Source organism: Monodelphis domestica, chromosome 6 (assembly GCF_027887165.1).
Source record: "Monodelphis domestica isolate mMonDom1 chromosome 6, mMonDom1.pri, whole genome shotgun sequence".
Classification (NCBI taxonomy): domain Eukaryota; kingdom Metazoa; phylum Chordata; class Mammalia; order Didelphimorphia; family Didelphidae; genus Monodelphis; species Monodelphis domestica.
The window spans coordinates 90,150,981-90,170,215 of NC_077232.1; the positions used below are offsets into that span (position 1 = coordinate 90,150,981).

The window sequence follows — 19,235 nt, forward strand, 5'->3', positions numbered from 1 at the left end:
CTCTGATCAGTCTGATTAACTGCCTAGCTAAACTACCCTTTGATGTCTCTGCTTTTTATTCCCTTGAAGCTTTTCACACTTTCATTAGTTCACAGAAAATTAAGCCTTTTCAGAGGCTATTTTATGACTAATGCATTCAGAAGGACAATATTCTTCCAAATTCACCCTATGGCAGTCAAACTCTGGCAAATATAATCCAATACTACAAACTTTTATAAAGTACCTATTAGGGACAAGGCACAATCCTTCCAAGGCACTAAGGATACAATCAATCAATCAATAAATAGATAAATAACCAAAGATAAACTCTGATCTCAAAGATTTATAATACTTATACATACAATAATAATATACAAAATATAATTTTGTATAATAATACAAAAATGCATTTACTGGGGATGTGGCATATAGAGAGTTAAAGATATAAATGAACAGTTGACAGGAAAGCCCTCAAATCAAAGGCGGCATATATCCTTTCCTAATAGTGGATAAAGGTTGAAAGATGTCTTATATATCTATTTTTTTCTGGGAAGCAGTTTTGTGAATATTTTTTTAAAAGGCAGTCGCTTAAATATTTGAGCATAAACTGTATCTTCTAAATAGTGTAAACTTACTAGCTCAACCAAGGAAAGGAAATGTGTGTCTATTTATAACATCAAGAATCCTTTCAAGGGAACCCGATTTGAATTTATTCCATGAGGAATTCATATTACAGTCATCATCAAAGTTGAAAAAACAAGATTGACTCACCACAAATTGACTAAGAAGGGATGCTCCAAGCCCTGCATGATCTGGAGCTCTCTGAAGACATTCCGAACTTCATCTCTCTCAATACACTTCTGTTTATTCATGTATTTCATGGCATACATTTTCTTAGTGTCCCTCTTCTGCACGATGCATACCTGGGTGAGGGGCAAGACACAAAAAAGAGTTCATTTCTGCAAGGAAATTCACATCTCCTTCACGCTTACTCCTATGTGCTTCCCTAGCCTGAGTCTTCGGTCAACCTTTTCAGCACAATAACCTCACTGAGAGTTCTGAAAGGTAGCTGCTCCTAGTTCTATTACTAATGATACAAAAAGAGCAAAAACCAAGAAATTAATATTACATGACCTTCTTGTTATGACAGCCGTAGCCTACTCACAATTATAATGACTATGTGGCGAGATCTTAAGGGAAGAGACCAGACTGGATGGGTCACGTCCTAGCTTACACTTAATAGCTGTGGAACTAATGGACATCCTGCTTCACCTCTGAGTCTTATTATTCTTCTCTATAAAATGAGGACAGTCATGTTTGCACCTACCCACCTGACAGGACTGTTGTGAAGAAAGCACTTTGTAGACCTTAAAGGGCTATGTCATTCCCCAACTGACAAATGGTCACAGACTACATGCCTTCCATCTTAGAATCAATGCATAAGTATTGGTTCCAAGTTAGAAGAGCTGAAAGGTCTAGGAAATGAGGGTAAGTGGTTTGCCCAGGAAGTGTCTGAGACCAAACATTTAGCATTGACTATATATTGGTTCTAAGGTAGAAGAGTGGTAAGGACTAGGTAATGGGGGGAAGGGGGATTAAGGGACTTGCTCAGGGTCACACAGCTGGGAAGTGTCTGAGACCTGATTTGAACCTAGGATCTGTCATCTCTAGACCTACCTACCAATCCACTGAAACACCCAACTACACCTCCAACAGGCAATTTTTTTTTAATCCTTACCTTCCACCTTAGAATCAATACTAGGGCAGAAGAGTGGTAAAGGCTAGGGAACAGGGATTAAGTGACTTGCCTATGGTCACACAATTAGGAAGCTTCTATGGTCAAATTTGAACCCAGGACCTCTGTCTCTGGGACTGGCTCTCAATCCACTGAGCTACCCAGTTGCACACACACAGCAATTCTTAAAGAAGGAAACCCAAGTTATCAATAGCCATATGAAAATGTTCCAAATTGCTAATATCTAGAGAAACACAAATTAAGATGACTCTGGACTACTACTACTAAAGCAGTCCTAGAATGCACTAGATTGGCAATGTTGACATTAAAGGAATATGCCAAACTCTAGGAGAACGCTGAGAAAACAGGAACTATTGGTAGAGCCGTGAATTGGTCTAGTCATACTATAAAGCACTTTAGAACTATACCCCGAAAGTTACCAAACTTGTATATAGTCTTTTACCCAATTATACTACTCCCAGATCTATGCCTTAAAGAAATCTAAGAAAGAGGAAAAGCACATTTATATGCAAATATGTGTGTGTGTTTGTGTGTGTGTGTGTAGCATTTATGTTACTGGTGGCAAGGGATCAGAAACTAGGGGGCAAAGCCATCACCTGGGAAATACCTAAATAAATTATGGACTATGAATGTAATAAAATACTATTATACTGATAAAAGGGATGATATCAGAAAAACCTGAGGAGACTCATAGGAATTAATGGAGAATGAAATGAAAAGAAACAGAAGAATCTGTACACCAAGAATATTATAAGGACAAATGATTTTAAAAGACTCTGATCAACATAGTAACCAATTATGATTCCAGAGGACTGATGATTAATGATACAACCCACTTTCTAACAGACTTGTGATAGACTCTAGGCAGAGAGACACAGAGAGACAGAAAGAGACAGAGACAGAGAGAGAAGAGAGGCAGAGAGAGAAGGGTGAGAGAGAGGAGGAAGAAGAGAGACAGAGACAGAGAGAGACAGACAGACAGACAGACAGAGAGGAGGGAGAAAGAGAGAGGAGGAAGAGAGAGAGAGAGGAGAGTCAATGCATGAATTTGTTTTCTTTCATTATGAATATGTTACAAGGATTTTGTTATTCTTTTTTTTTTCCAGTGGATATGATACTACAGAGTTGGAGAACTCTAGGTGGCTAAAACCAATGAACTTAAGAGTCACTTCCTCTGCCTGAGGGTTAGTTTCTCTATTTTTAAAGTGGAAATAATAAAATTTGCCTGGCGAGTCAGCTTGGGACAGCTAGGTGGTGCAGTGAATAGAGTGGCAAGAATCAAGAAGTTCTAAGACCCTGGACAAGTTTGCCTCAGTTTCCTGAGCTGTAAAATGAGATGGAGAAGGAAATGGCAAGCCACTCCAAGGTCTTTGTTAAGAAAACACCAAATGGGGATTATAAAGAGTCATATGTGACTGAAATGATTCAACAACATAGAGAGATAGTTTGGTATAGTGGTCAGAGAGCTGACCTCAAAGTCAGGAAGACCTGGATTCAAGTCTAACCTTTGGCACATACTGTTTAAATGTCAAACACGTACAAGTCACTTACCCTTATGCTGTAATCAATTGACTGAAGGAACTTCCTCACTTGGAAGTTCCCAGTATGTAAATAAAATTACAAATCAAGTCCCTTTTCCTATCTCTAATATCTGTCCCACTGACTTTGGGTTTGCCACAAAGAAAACATTTTACCTACATTTCTTTTTTGAGTCTAGACCAAGCATTTCATGTCTGGGGGGAGGGGGGTATAGCAACTCTCTCTGAGATAGGCAGTTGTCCATGGCTTGGTCTTTTTTTTTTTGGCATTAGTTCCTCATTTTATTTTTTATTTTAATTTTTAAATTTTATTTAATTAGATGATTTAGAATAATTTTCCTTGGTTATAAGACTTATGTTCCTTCCCTCCCCTTCCCCAGCCTGGGAGCTATAAGAATCAAGCTTCTGCCCAGGGCCACTCAACCCAGATTGAATTGCTTGTCAGCTCTGGGAGAGAGGAAGTAAGGAGGGAGACAACATGAATCATATAAATTTGGAAAACTTTTGTGGCAATTTGTTATTAAAATAAAATAAAGATAAAGGTTTAAAAAATTTTAAACAAATTAAATCTAAATTATATATGCCCATTTAATGGGACTCTCTTGAGATATAAGACCTGGAAAAAGAATGTGCTCCTCTGAATTTGTTTGTACATGCAATCACTCTGCCTTTCCCTTTACTTGTATCCTCCAGGTCCAAATAGACAAGGTATCAGCAAGTGGGCTTCAATTGTTTTCCTTACATACATCCCTACTATGCCAATATGAGCAGGAAAAACCTGTTGATCACTAGAGGGAACAAATCCTGGCGAAGCCAACATCTCCAGTAGTGGTTATTAATCTCATTCAAAACATTTTTGTTCTTTTATTAATAAATATCCTAAAGGATCCTTTTCAAGCTTCATGGGTGATGGAAAGTGTGCACTCGCCTTCCTGGTTCATTTTAAGCTTCCAATATTGATGGCCGCCTACAGTCCTGAAGCTGATGCACCTTGAAGGTATTATGAGAAGAAGAAAAAAAGGTCTTGTAGGAATATATAGACAAAGGCTAATCTCTTCTTGGAAATGCTTTTTTAAAAGAAGTTTTTTTCTACTTTCCTGGAAAGAAAAGCAATTCAAAAGGCTTTTGTGTTTATTCTTTTTCTAGGAGGAAATCTAGTCCTATAAAGAGAAATCCACCACTGAAGTGCCCTTTTTAGAACTCTGGAGGGCATGGGGCAATATTTTAGACATTGGCACTGCTGCCTTTTTCACATGCTGGTGACCGCAGAAATGCCAGGAAAATGTTATTGTGTCTTCAACATTCACTCCGGCACAAATCTCCGAGTAGCCCCTGTGTATAAAGAATTCAGCTCACCATGCTAGTAATTAAAATTGCTCATCTATCTCTTCTTGTTTGGGTTTAAAAATAAGATATTCAGCAGACATTACTTCTGCTGGGCTAGGAAAAGCCTTTAAGTCTAGGTCAGCTACATCATCATGAAAAGATTAGACTTTAATTGGATGGTGTCTCGGTATAGCCTGTGGCTTCCACAGGCTCCACTGATGAGATGAGGAAGGTTATCTGGAAGTCTGGCCCCTTTGCTCCTGAGGAATAAGAAGGAAAACAAGTACCTGCCTCATCTCAATGACCATTTGGGGCTGGGATATTTCTCAAAATAAAATAAGAATATTATACTTCAAATTATAGAGTGTTTATTTATGCAACCTCTCACTCTCCCCCCCCCCCAAAAAAAAACAACTTCAAAAATTTGACTTTTCTGAAGTGAGACAAGGTCTAAAAATATGATGGATTTAATCATGGATAGGAAGCCAGAGAAAGAGGTTCCTGTTCCTCCTCTTTGGCTAATAACCGCCATGATTTTGGATGAATCTTTTGCCTTTTTTGACCTAACGGTTACCCATCTATAAAATGGGTATAGTAATATATGCCCAAGTTCCCTTAAAGGTTAGAGAGAGAATCAAATAAGATAAATTTTAGAGTTCGTGCAGAACTGCTGCCCAGGAAGTTTATCTCTCAAGCTTCCAAAACTCATGCATATTCATGTCTTTGGGTTCATAGTATTTAGAGATTAGCTGGTCCAAGTGCATCCTTTTGCAAAGAAGGAAACTCAAGTCCAAAAATATTTCATAACTGACCTGCAGTTTCACAGTACCAAATATGGGATTTGATGTTTAAGACTTAAAAATTTAAGGCTGTGACTGATTTTATTTCCAGTATTAACTTGCTCTGGATGCCTGTAGCAGTCACTTGAACTGTCTGTTTCTGAGCTCTGAGAAATAGACAACAGATATATAGATGGGTGTCATATATGTATATATAAGTACAGGTATAAAGACATTACTTGTGTATATATGTAATTCTATGTGTATTTATGTATCACATGTATAAATGAAATTGGAGTTAATTTGATACAAATTCACCTATTTCAGTCTCCTTAGGGCAGGGTTCCCCAAACTATGGCCTGTGAGCCACATGCAACCCCCCCTGAGGCCATTTATCCAGCCCCCACTGCACTTCTGGAAGGGGCACCTTATTCATTGGTGGTCATATGCAGATGCTCATGTACGGTACTACTTCCGATGACATAATCCTTTGTGTGGCACCCTGTTCTGAGAGTAATTGAATGAGAATGAGGTGCCATGCAAAGGATTATGTGGCTGCACAATGGAAGACGTTGGCATGGTGAGCAGTGATCTGGGGGAGGAGATTCCAAACTGTGTATAATGCTGCCCAGGGATTTGTTCATAGTTTGTTTGTTTTTTATAGTCCAGCCCTCCAACAGTCTGAGGGACAGTGAACTGGCCCCCTGTGTAAAAAATTTGGGGACCCCTGCAAAGGTTTAGGGATGCTCTTTTTGGGGGGATCTTTAAATCTTGGAGAAAATGAAATTTCTTCTCATAGTAGGGACCTTATCTTGTGTTCAGCCCCTTTGACTCCTACAAAAGCTGATGGGTATTTCCTTAAAACTTTTAGAATTGGGGGCACCTGGGTAACTCAGTAGATTGAGAGCCAGGCCTAGAGACGGGAGGTCCTGGGTTCAAATCTGGCCTCAGACACTTCTCAGCTGTGTGACGCTGGGAAAGTCACTTGACCCCCATTGCCTAGCCCTTACCACTCTTCTGCCTTGGAGCCAATACACGATATTGACTCCAAGACAGAAGGTAAGGGTTTAAATAAAAAACTTTTAGAATTATGGCTAAACATCACTTTCATAAAGTTGTTTATATAACAATTATGTTAAACTGATAACATATATAGTGTAAATATATTGTTATATATGTAATAATTCTATTACAGTAATAACAGATATATTCTGAAGCAGATTCAAAGGTTTTATTGAGATGCCCATCAGCTCTGTAGAATCCTACAGAGTCAAAGGTAGGATGAACACAAGAGAAGCTAGTACTGCAAGAAGAAATTTCATTCTTTTCAAAATTAAAAAAAGAGCATCCTCTGAGGAAAATATAATAGATGAGTCAACTCCAATCTCATTTGATTCATCACATATTATTTTCACATCAGTTATAAAATACTTGCTGCAACACATAACCAAAATTTCTTAGCCTGGCATTCAAGACCCTCTGCAATCTACAATAATCTTTACTTTCTGGTCTTATTTTGTCCTAATTCCTTCACATTGTTTATGCACCAACAAAACATACCTACTTATTTTCCCCTGGACATATTAACTGGTTTCCTACTTGATGTCTTTGTGAATCGTATTATTTATCCCTGGAAAGTACCCTCTGTACCTTCTCCAAAAACAAGACAAAGCAAAACTACTATTGAAATACTGTTCATCTTTCAAAGCCTAGATCAATTCTACCTCCTTCTTCATCTCTAAGTTGGAAATGATTTTTCTGGTCTTAGACCTAGATCAATTCGTCATTTGAAATGGAAAGGACCTTAGGGATCAGAGCCTGTTCTAAAGAGAAGAAAGAGAATAGGATTTGGAATAAAAAAAACCCCACAAACATGGCTTCCAAACCTAGTTATGCTACTCAATACTTGTGTCACCTTGGGCACATTGCTTCTTTCCCATGCATTAGTGTCTGTGTCTGGAAAATTGAGAGGGTAGAACCAGTTATTATTGAAAGTCTCTTCCAGCTGCTTTCCTCTTCCAAGTTCCAGGAAATATGTCAATTAATAGGAATGGAAAACTTCAAGTTGCACAAGGGTTTGGGTGTGCTGCTCAGTGCCCTTGCAGGAGAAAGGTTTTGAGATAATTAGGGTTAATTTCACTGAGGACAAAGATGGAAGCCAGCGGAACTGCTGAAAACCAAAGATCAGATCTCTCACTAAGGAAAGTGGAGGGATTCATTATGCCCAGCAGCTGTGTAGGCCAATGTCTGATGGGATTATATTCAAATGGGAACAGAGCTGATTATTATGCCCATTTATCAATGAGTATTTATTGAGATTAATAAAGAATGCCAGATAACATTTTTTACCTCCCTTGCCAGAGGAAATCAGCAATGAATTCCAAATGTGTATAACTAGATAATGAGACACAAATTGAAATTATAAAGCAATATGTTGGCATAGGAACAGGCAGTGGTAATGTGGGTCTTTTTCTTTCTTTTGGAATTATTGAGTTATTACTAGTCCTGAGGACTTTGTCTGGAGTTCTTCTTTGTTTTTCTCATTGTCTCCCTTGACTCATATGTAAATAGATTCATGGTTACTCCTCCCACTCCAGGACACAGTAAACTCACTGAGGGCAAATTTTTGTGCTTTTCAGTGTTTTAATTCCATTGTTTAGTACAGTGCCCTACTCCGTAAGTGCCTAATTAATTTTTGTTGAATATCTTTTACATTCTGGATAAACTATAGATTTATTTGCTCTTCCCCTTTCCTACCTTCCTCCCCATGGGGACATATTTCTCCATAATTTCTTCATGTGAGCAATATTTAGTCTGCTGATAGATTTTTGTATTAATGCTAAGGTCTTTAAAAGAACAACAAAACCTCACCTTATTTCATACTAGTTACCTTCAAGAATTCTTTGCTTTAGCCAAACTGAACTATTAGCCCTCCCCATCCTGAAGACAATGTTCCAGTTCCCTTCTTTGTATTTAGGAAGCCCTTCCTCATGCCTGGATTGATTGCCCTCCTTTCCTCTCTATCCCTCAGCATTTCTGTCTTTCCTCAAGGTTCTATTCAGTTGTAGCCTCCCCTGGGAAACTTCCTTGATTCCATTGCTCTTCCTGCTCTCTTCTACCTTAATAGTCCTTTTTTACATATTTGTGTACATAGTATTCTATCTTCCCCCAGAAGAACTCGTACTCCTTCAGAGCAAGGACAATTTCATTTTGGTCAACATATCCCCAATACCTTGGACAGTGTCTTCTACATATTTTCTTTTGATTTGGACCTGTAGTTCTCTCAGCATAGAGAGTTGCATGATACAAAACTTTCTCTACTGAGGCAGATCTGCACCTGCTTTGCAATTTAGACTTTTAGAAAGCTGCTTGGTGGGGGCTCTGAGAACTAAGGCATTTTCTCAGACACATAGCCCACATATGTCAGATAAAAGACTCAAATCCAGGACTTTCTGACTTTAAGCTTAGCTAGCTCTGTCTCCATTGCAGCATGTTGCTTCTCTTAGAGTAGGTACTTTATAAGTATTTGTCAAGTTGAATTGAACCATGGGTTCTTGATTCCAAACCTATTTTGCAACTAACACTAGTTTGATACGTTAAGAACAATTGAAGACTAATCAAAAATTTTTAAAAGAGAATTATGTTTTAAAGAGATTAGAAATGTTGGAAATCAGTGGCCAATCTTGAAAGTATATGATGTGCATAATCCTATGGTTGTGTTTCCTCTTTCACTTCTAGAAAACTTTTTTAAATTTGTCATTAGATTGTAATATTTTATGATAAAAATATTTAAGTCATTTCTCACCTGTAATTTCTAATGGTATAGGTTATGTGATGAAAGTATACTTTCCAATTTTGGCAAAATACTGACAATTATCCCAACAATTTCAGTTGACTAATGAATATTTTACTTATTGCTTTGCAATATTTAATTTCTAAAATGCAAGTTTCTGGTATGCACATGATTCAAAATATGACATTGTAATCTTTTCCATGCATGTATTTTCTGTATTTTATGCAGAATTAGTTTAAAATTTTTCTGACTTCTAATACTATAAAGGGCATCTAGCACATGAACAGAATGCCTCACACAGAGTCTTTCTACATGGATGTCTGAGAAGCTTGCTTCTGAGATAGTCCATAGTATGTAAGAGAAATGTTTTAGAGAGATTATAGAGCATGCTGAGACATTCTGTAACTGGTTCAAGTCTGCTAAAATTTGGTGAATATGAGGTTCATTGACTAGCCTTAGGGAATTGCTACCTACCACTCCCTCCTCACTTCATTTGGTAATTCCTTCACTCATGGTATATGGTAAGAGACCACACTACAAAGAGAAAGATCTTGGTGTCTTCCCTCCATCCAAGCCATGGGACCATGAGAAACAGGTCCCAGGATTTTGTCTGCATTTCTTCTTTTTCATTTTAGGTGAAAAGAATGGAGTGTCCAACCTTGTGGGTTTGAAAGGTCAAGAAGACACCTCAGTATCTTGACACTCCAGCAATCCAGTTTGTAGCCAAAGTACCATTAATGCCATAGAGAAACAGGGAATGGTCTTTGAGTGTTGTTATGGTCCTAGCTTAGAGGAAGCTGAAACTAAGATTCAGTCAGGAGTCAAGATTCATCTGAATATAAACTTGATGAAACCAAGGCATATAGAAACTGAGTTTGGTTGAGCCTGATTGAATCCAGAGCCTGAGGTGTTGGAGGAAATGGTTTGTACCTTCTTCTTGCTAAATCTTCAAAGTAAAAATCCCTCTATAAAGGACAATTGATATTAAGTAGATAAATGGAACCTGGGTGTTAAAAAATTGGCATCTATCAGTGAGGAAAACAGCTGAGGTAAAGGGCAGCTCAAGTAAATAGAGGTAGAGAAGAAGCACTGCTAAACTCCTAAACCTCTCAGGATACCCTAGAATTCTAAATTGGGGTGGGAGGAAGATGGAGCCTTCCTCATCCTGCAAGTATGTTTCAGAACATGGTCAATAAAGTATAATTTGATATCTGTCATCATAATTCACATTTCCTCCTATCTTCCCCATGTTTACTAATGATATTTGTGATCTTTGGTTTGTCCATATGAATTGTTATCACTTTATTGAATTCTATGAACTATACCATTGGAACTTTGATTAATATTACCTTAAATGTATAGATTAATTTAGGTAATACTTTTGTCTCATTTCTAATAGTTCAACCTAATAATTGAATCTCTATAATTATTCACTTCCTGTCATTAAAAAAAAGAGAAATATGATTCTTGTAACCAAGGAATAATGTTCTAAATTGATTAAATAAAATTCTCAATAAATAAACTTCTCCAAAAGATCCAAAAAATATATACATATATTTTCATGACCATATTCAAGAGGTACTTTGATTGTATTGGTAAATTTATTCTCAAACATCTAAAGCCTTATATTAAGTGATATTTCTCTTTTAGTAATTTTGGCAGGGACATATGGAAATGTTGGAACTTTAGAAGGATTTATTTTAAGTCTTACAATTTTGTTAAGTTTAATAATTTTTCTGTTGAGTCTCTTGAGTTTTCTAAATAGATCATAAAATCATCTGGAAATAGATATGTTTTAGCTTATTCTTTGGCAGGGCTTATTCCATTAACTCATTTTTCTTGCCTTATTAATATAACTAGAATGAAAGTATGCCAACTAATAATGGAATTTTTCTAACTCTTACCTTCCATCTTAGATATTGACTACAAGGTAGAAGAGCAGTAAGGGCTAGGCGATGGGTGTCAAGTGAATTGCCCAGGATCACACAGCTAGGAAGGGTCTAATGCCAAATTTGAACCCAGGTCCTCCTGACTCCAGGCCTGGCCTCAATCCACTGAACCACCCAGAAGCTCCCCTAATAATGGAATTCTAATGAAGAACTGGACAGCCTGTTCGCAGTAGAAAAGCTGAGATTTCTCCATTACAAATAATAGGTTTTTGACTTGAATAAGTGATTTTGTATCAATTTAAGGAGAAAATCACTCTTTCTATGGTTTTTTAAATTTTTAAATAAATAGTTGTGCCATTTTAATCAAAGGCTTTTCTGTATCTATTTATATAGTCACATTGTTTTACTATTGAGATTATTATGCCCAACTTTCATGACATATGACTGCTACTAACAAATGGTCTTGCTCTAACCATCACTCCTAAGTATTCTATTTCTAAGATCCATAACCATTAAATTAATTTTTTAAATTACAACATCTTATCTTCCCATCTCTCCTTTTGTGTCACTTCTCCTAAATGTGTGCTTTTTCCTCATGATCACACTCAGTATATCCCTCCTTGATACCTTAGTCTAATATCTCTTATTCTGGCCTCACTTTCTTCTTTTTGCAGTTCTGACCTCATAATTAAGCACTTCAGCCCCATGTTCCACTCTTGAATTACTTATCCTATTAAACTGCTCATGTCTTGCCAGCTGACTGTACGACAACCCACAAATCCATATTCTCCATTCTTACTTGCATGCTGCTGAGCACTGCTTGAGAAAACCACACAGCTAAGACTACTACACATTTGTTACCTAATCTTAACTGGACTTAGAATGTAGGACAACATGCCCACAATTATTTTAAAAGGATAAAGGAGTCCTAAGACCAAAATGTTTGAGAACTGCTGCTCCAATCTGTAAGAGGAGACTTTGCTCCTTGAAAGACCACCTAATCTTCCATTTGTCTCATCTTCCCTCCCCTTCGAGAGACTTCCTCTTTTATCTTCAATCCTCCATTATCTACTGTCTCATTCCATGACTCCTTTCTTGTTGTTCTCATTCAGTTGTGTCTAACTCATGTTTGAACTCAGGAAGATGAATCTTCCTGATATCAGGGTCATCACTGCATCCACTGCATCCCCCAGATCCCCTTCTCTGACACATACTAATGTGTTTCACATTACCCAATTCTTGTTATAAAAAATTAGAACCTCACATTACTTTGTCAAGCTATAATACTGTCTCTCATTCCCCTTTCATAGTCCTTTCAATGCCTAGAGAAGAGATGGGGGGGAAAAAACCTGCCTATTTTTAAGGTGTGCACTTCCTCAAATCCTACGCATTTCCCCAAAACAGTAGGTTTTGTAATTAACCACTAGACTGGAAATATTCTCTCAAAGGTTAACAATAATGTGAAGATCTTTACTCAATCCTCATTCTTTTTGAATTCTGTAGCTTTTACTATTATAGAGATCATATCTAGAGGCAGCCAGGGGGCTCAGTGGATAGAGTGCCCAGCCTAACATCAGGAAGACTCATCTTCCTGAGTTCAAGTTTGACCTCATATACTTACTAGCTCTGTGACCCTGGGCAAGTCATTTAACCCTCAGTTTTCTCATCTCTGTAATGAGTTGGAGAAGGAAATGATAAACCACTCCAGCATCTTTGCCAAGAAAACCTCAAGTGGGGTCATGAAGAGTTAGATATGGCTGAAATGACCAAATAAAAACAAAACTACGTCTGCCTCCTGGGCTCTCAGGATACATTTCCCTTTTGGTTTCCTCCTCCTTCTCAGAAGATTAATCCTCAGTCTCCTTTGCTAGATTATCATTCAGGTCCCACACTCTAATTATGTATGTCCTTCAAGGATCTACTGTTATGAATCCTTTTCTTCTCATATTCCCTCACATCACCTTTCAGGAATTTGAGTATTATCATCTCCAAGGAGATGACATCTGAATCTGTATACTCAACCCTAATTTCTCTTCTAAACTACCATCCTGAATTAATTGTTAATTTTCACCTAGATGTTAAATCAACAAACATTTATTAAGTGCTTATGTGTTATGCACTGTTTTAAACATTGAGAACACAAAAACAACCAGTCTCTACTCTCAAAAGGCTTCATTTAAAGGAGGCAGCATATAGACATCTATGTAGGAACATGATATACAGTATACAGGATAAACTGGAGAAAATCAGAAAAGACACTAGCCTAAATGGGGATCAGGAAAGGCTTTGTGAAGAAGGTGAAATTTCAGCTGGGATTTGAAGAAAGTGAGGCAATTCAAGAGAAAAAGATATAGAGGGAGAGAATTCTAGTCATGGGGAACAGCCCGGGGGGGGGGGGGGGACAGAATTAAGAGATGGAGTGTCCTATGTGGGATATATCAGAGGCCAACATCAGTGGATTTTAGTGCATTTTGTCAGGAGTAAGGTTTTAAGGAGACTGAGAAAGGTAAGGAATAGGCAATTTATGAAGGGCTTTAAAAACTAAACAGAGGATTTTTCTATTTCATCCTACAGAGACTGAACAGTAGGGTGGCATAGTCAAACAGATCAATTTGACAGGTGAATGATGAATGGGTTGGAATTAGAAGCTTGTGGCAGAGAGCCTAACAAGCTATTGCAATAGTCCAGGTGTGCAGCAAGGAGGGCATCCATGAGGATAGTGATCGTGGCAGAGGAGAGAAGAGAGTATATATGTGATGTTGTAAAGATGGAATTAATGAAACTTGGCAACAGATCAGATATGGGAGGAGAGGAGTGAGAGTAAACCTCAAAGAATGGAGGAATGGTGGATTACTTGGCAATCAGAGGAAATTTAAAAATCAGAGAGGACCTGGGGGTGGGGTTGGGGAATAACTTAATTTAGTTTTAGATATGTTGAGTTTAAGATAGCTACAGTCCATCTTGTTCAAGATGTCCAACAAGTATTTAGAGACTTGAGATTGGAGTTTAGGAAAGAGATTAGGTCTGGATAATTGGTTTGAAAATCATCTGTAGAGATGAATTGGGACTGATAAGATCACCAAGAAAAATGGTTTTGATAGTGAAGATACGAGAATCCAAAACAGATCTTTGGAAAGGGGTCAGGAAAAAAACCATCATTTCCAGGTGTGTTGTAGATAAAAATCCAGTGAAGACGATTGAAAAGTGCTCAAGTAAGTGAAAGAACCAGACCAATGTCATATAAACTTAGAGAGGAGAAAGTATCAAGGAGAAGATGAGTAATAATATCAGCAGCTACCGAGAGGTCATGAGGACTGAGAAAAGTTCATTATATTTGCCAATTAAGAGATCATTGGTAACTTTGGAAAGAACATTTTGGTTGAAGTCAGAACTCTAAGTTAAGGAGGAAAAATTAGAAGAGAGGGAAAGAAGGAAGGAAACCCATTGATTTTATTTTTTAACTCTTACTCTGTCTTAGAATCAATATTTAGTATTGGTTCGAAGGCAGGCGAATAGTAAGGGCTAGGCAACTAGGGCTAAGTAATTTGTCTAGGTTCACCCAGCTAGAAAATGTCTCAGCCCAGATTTAAATTAGTGCCCCAGGCATCAATTTAGCTGGTCTCTTCAAGGTCATCATGACATAGAGGATTGATATAGGATTTTTGAGGATGAGGGAAATATGGGCATGTTTGAAAGCAGTAAAGAAGAAGCCAGGCGATAGGGAGAGATTAAAGACTAATGGAAGGGACGGGTAGGTGTTCGAATGGATAGAGTGCCAGATCCAGAGATGGGGAAGTCTTCAGTTAAAATCTGGCCTCAGACACTTCCCAGCTATATATCCCTGGGCAAGTCACTTAACCCTAATTGACTAGTTCTTACTACTCTTCTGCCTTGCAATCAATACCAAATATCATTTCCAAAACAGAATTGAGGTAACACCATCAGTGAATGCCAAAATCATTGGCAGTGAGCCTAGATACCCATTAATTTCCTTTAAACATCCTGGGCAACCCTGGAGGAGGTGTGAAATCAAACACAACTAGTGGGGATGGGGGAGCAGAGTAATCAATGTTAAAATATTTTTTATCTTTTTTTAGGCAAACAGGGTTAAATGACTTGCCCAGGATCACACAGCTAGCATGTGGCTAAGGCTGGATTTGAACTTAGGTCTTCCTGACCGAGCCCAGCACTTTATCCACCGCATCATATAGCTGCCCCATTACATATATTTTTAACACAAGTGTATAAACCACTCTTTTTAATTAATATGAATATAATCCTAATTTTATAACACATACATATATGCAGCATTAAACTCAATTCTGAAGTTTCTACTATAACCATTTCATTTTTTAAATTTCCCTGTCCTCCTTCATGTCCTAGATAGGAACCTTGCTTTAGAATTACTTGCTTTTCTTTCTATCTCCTCCTTATCCTTAGTCTGTGGTTTTCATGATTTAAATATTCCTACCAATTAAAAAAATTAAGCATTTTCATGTTTTCCTTTGTAGTTTATTATTCCCACTACCCTCAACTTGTTCTTGTACTATAATTGCCAGTAAAACTAATTCTGTTAGTTTTCTCTTCTTCCCTATAGGCTTTATATTGAGGGATTTGTTAATCAACTCAGGGCTATTGTTGTCTTGATGTCCCTCTAAGGAGATGATATTAAAATGCAATTTAATCATTTTAGTACTTCTGTTGTCTTGTTGCCTCTCGATCCTAACTGGGTTACTTTCTGAAAATTGAAGAAAGAAATAAACAATCCTATTTCAGTTTTGTTATAACTATATACACTTACATTGATCAATGTTAACTCATTCATTGTTTTAAAGTTCACTTGGAGTTTATTTTGTTGAAATTGTTCTTCAGAGTTTATTTGTATACCAAAAGCTCAACCTAGTCATGACCCCTTCTCTGTGAATTTCTGGAATTCTTTTGAAGAACAAGATAATTTTTTGTCTTATAAAAGTATAATTAATACAGGTTAGGGGTAGTTTCAATTTCCCTTGATATCTGATATAGTAAATACTACTTCATCCTGTTATTTTGGGAATTAGGTGAAAGAGTCTGGTCAAATGAATGTTGATTGGTATGAATGTGTTCCTCCTTGTGAAATTATTAAATCATATCCATAATTATATTTTAAGAGTTTGATAATAATATACCTGGATGAGTTGAATGTGGGGGCAATCCCAGTTTTCATTCTGTGGATTTTGTCAATGTGTAATTTGCTTCTTGCTCAAGTATAGGAAATCCTGAATTTATCAAGTGTTCTTTAAATTAATTTGAATTTTAGTTTTTTCTGATTATTTTGACATAGCCATTGTTCTTTTTTATCCAAACAGGAAAATGAGCAAATTATTTTTTTCAGTTATCAATGGATAATTCCAAGTTTTTCCAAATTATTTCTTCTTTTCTATTTTTGATAATGCCTGTTTGTTTGTTAATGGCAGATGTCCCTTAATTTTCCTCAGTATTCTGTCAACAGCTCCAATTTTGTTTCCAGGGTTCAGTGTCAATGCCAATTCATTATTAATTTGTTTTTTTTTCCTTTATGATGTCTCCTCTTTGGTTTGTTAAAATAGCAGTTAGCAGCAGCAGTAATAGGGGTTGTAGTAGTACAAACACAACTTTTTAAAAAACCCAACATTAAAGCATATATAAGACTTTAGTATGTGAAAAATGTTTTTCATATTTCATTCTCATTTGATCCTGACAACTCTTTAAGCTATATGGTGGATTTTGTCTTTAGTTTATGGATGAAGAACTAGCCTGGAGAATTTAAGTTTCTTAGCCAAATTAAAGATTTTTGAATGAATCTATTCTGGCAACTTAATGAGGGTTTTACCAGTGCACTGGATAAACCACTCAATAAAGAAAGCAAGAATCTCTTTCCACAGCATGTCTTGATCTGAAAGATAATGACATTTGACATAATTAGAGACATCTAGGAGCATGAAGTAGGGAACAGACTAGGGGAAAGATATAACCAGAATCCTGTGACATCAAGTGAAACCTAGTCTATCCTGGTCATCAGCGGTCCAAAGAACTACCAGAGTCTCTAGAGGACAGGATACACTAGATGCAGCACCATTAGGACAAAAATATAACCAGAATCTGGAGAGAATATTAGACATTAGTAAAGGAAAGGGGATGGCCACGTAAGAGGTTTTCCCCAGGGCTTGACATGTAACATTGCTAACATTTTTTCCAAACTCTTGCCCCTCACATATTTCCAGATAGTTTAGGGGTACTCAAGAGGGCCTGATAGATTACAAGGAAGCCCAAGATCTTGCTGAGATATCTACCTGATTGCGTACCTCTGAGGTCATAGGCAGATAGGCAGCAATCAATGAGACTGCAGGAGAGAAGGAAGTTCATAGCCTGACAGATTCTAGGAAAGTGATGGAGTATCAGTAATGTGAAGCAGGAACAGATGGTGCAGAAGCAATCTCTCAAAGAAAGACTGGACACCTCCATCTCTCAAGAGAGCTACTTTAAAGGATAGTACTTCTTTCAATGTATTGAGATGTTAATAATAATTTTAAAAGTCACCTTCAGTTCTTTAAGTATCTCTTTAGTTGTTTATCTTTGTGTAAAAATATCTAATATTTCTGTGGTTTACAAAGTGCTTCCTCACAACAATACTGTTAAGACAGGAGGTATAAGTGGTATGATATCCATTTTAAATATGTGCAAACTGAGGCTCAAAGGGTCCCAAATGAGTAAGTAGACAATGGTATCAGAACTCCCATCTTGGCGTTCTGAATCCAAGTCCAGAGCTTTGAATTATATCGTACAGAGGAGAAAATGTAAATAACTAATTTTCATTGTTTAATCATTTTTCAGTTCAGTCCAACTCTCTGTTATCCCATTTGGGATTTTCTCAGCAAATATACCAGAATGGTTTGCCATTTCCTTCTCTAGCTCATTTGACAGATGAGGAAACTGAGGCAGAGTTAAATGACTTGCCCAGGGTCATGCTAGTAAGTATTTGAGGCCAGACTTGAGCTCATAAAGATGATTGACTCTGGGCCCAGTATGCTATCTATTGTACCACCCAGTGACCAGTAAGTAGCTAGGGAAAGTGCTAACTAAATATACCCCAGAAGTGCACACTTCACACAGACTCAGAGTTAACATTTTTCCCCTTTGCCATAAGGAGAAATTGAGTTGTCTTTTAGAAGTAGCAAAGTGACAAGGACCATTTTGATCTTGGTGGAATTGGTCTCTGAATGAAATGCCTTGATTAAAAACAGTGCTGAGGAGCTCAGTGAAGCAGGGAAGTCTGTAGATTGGACAGTAATAGATTATGTCTCTCCAGGCCTTGCTCAAAAACCATTGACATGTAGGGAGAGAGTATTTTATTGAGATTTAAGCCTAGCACAGTGTGGTTCCCAGGAGCTAGAGGAGTCTTCAAGTCCGTGACCTCAGTCTATCAGGAACTTATTAATATAAAATGAGTAACTATCCCATCAATTTGTCATTGATTCAACCATTTTTTAAAGATGACATCAATGTTGGGACCACACCGTTCTAGGTGTAGCAATCTTCATTTTCAAGTATCCACTAAATGAAAAAGATTTATTAATAATGATTACTAATTACTAATTACTTATTAATTAAAATAATAAGTTGTTTGAATAAAAAATAAAAATGAAGGCTTGCTAGCCTTTCAAAGGCAGCAGAAGAGGGTTAGGAAGAAAAGATTAAAGGGAGGAGGGACAAAATTCTAAGAGAGAGAGAGAGAAAAGTGAGGAATAGATGAGAAATTCAATACAATTTTAGCTCAACAAATAATTATTAAATGATTACTATGTGAAAGATCCTTTGTTAGGCATTAAAAAAACAGATATAAACAAAACAGAACCCACACATGATCCTATCTCTGACCTCAAGGAAAGTCCAGAGGGAGACTAAAATATGTACAAGAAATTAATGAAACGAGGTAAAATGAGACAAGAAGAAAGAAAAGAGCAGAAAAAAGCACTCTGAATTTTTAAGGAAGAAAAGCCTCATTTCAAGAAGAGACTCAGAAAAGAACAGGGAAGAAGAAAAAAGGTAGAAGGAAAGAGAAAAGAGAAAAATGAATAGCATTGTTTTATGAGGATCTAAGACAGCTAGGTGGTGCAGTGGATAGAGTTACAAACCTGAAGAGAGGGAGATCTCAAT

General features: G+C 37.2%; 1 protein-coding gene across 1 annotated transcript in view; it reads right to left on the reverse strand.

Moving 5' to 3' along the window:
• The window catches only part of STK32B (serine/threonine kinase 32B), a 384,972-nt gene that overhangs the window by 286,996 nt on the left and 78,741 nt on the right, over positions 1 to 19,235 (reverse strand). The window contains exon 3 of the mRNA XM_007496744.2: positions 751 to 902. Coding sequence (XP_007496806.1) covers positions 751 to 902 — 152 coding nt within the window. The remainder of the gene's footprint in view (positions 1 to 750; positions 903 to 19,235) is intronic.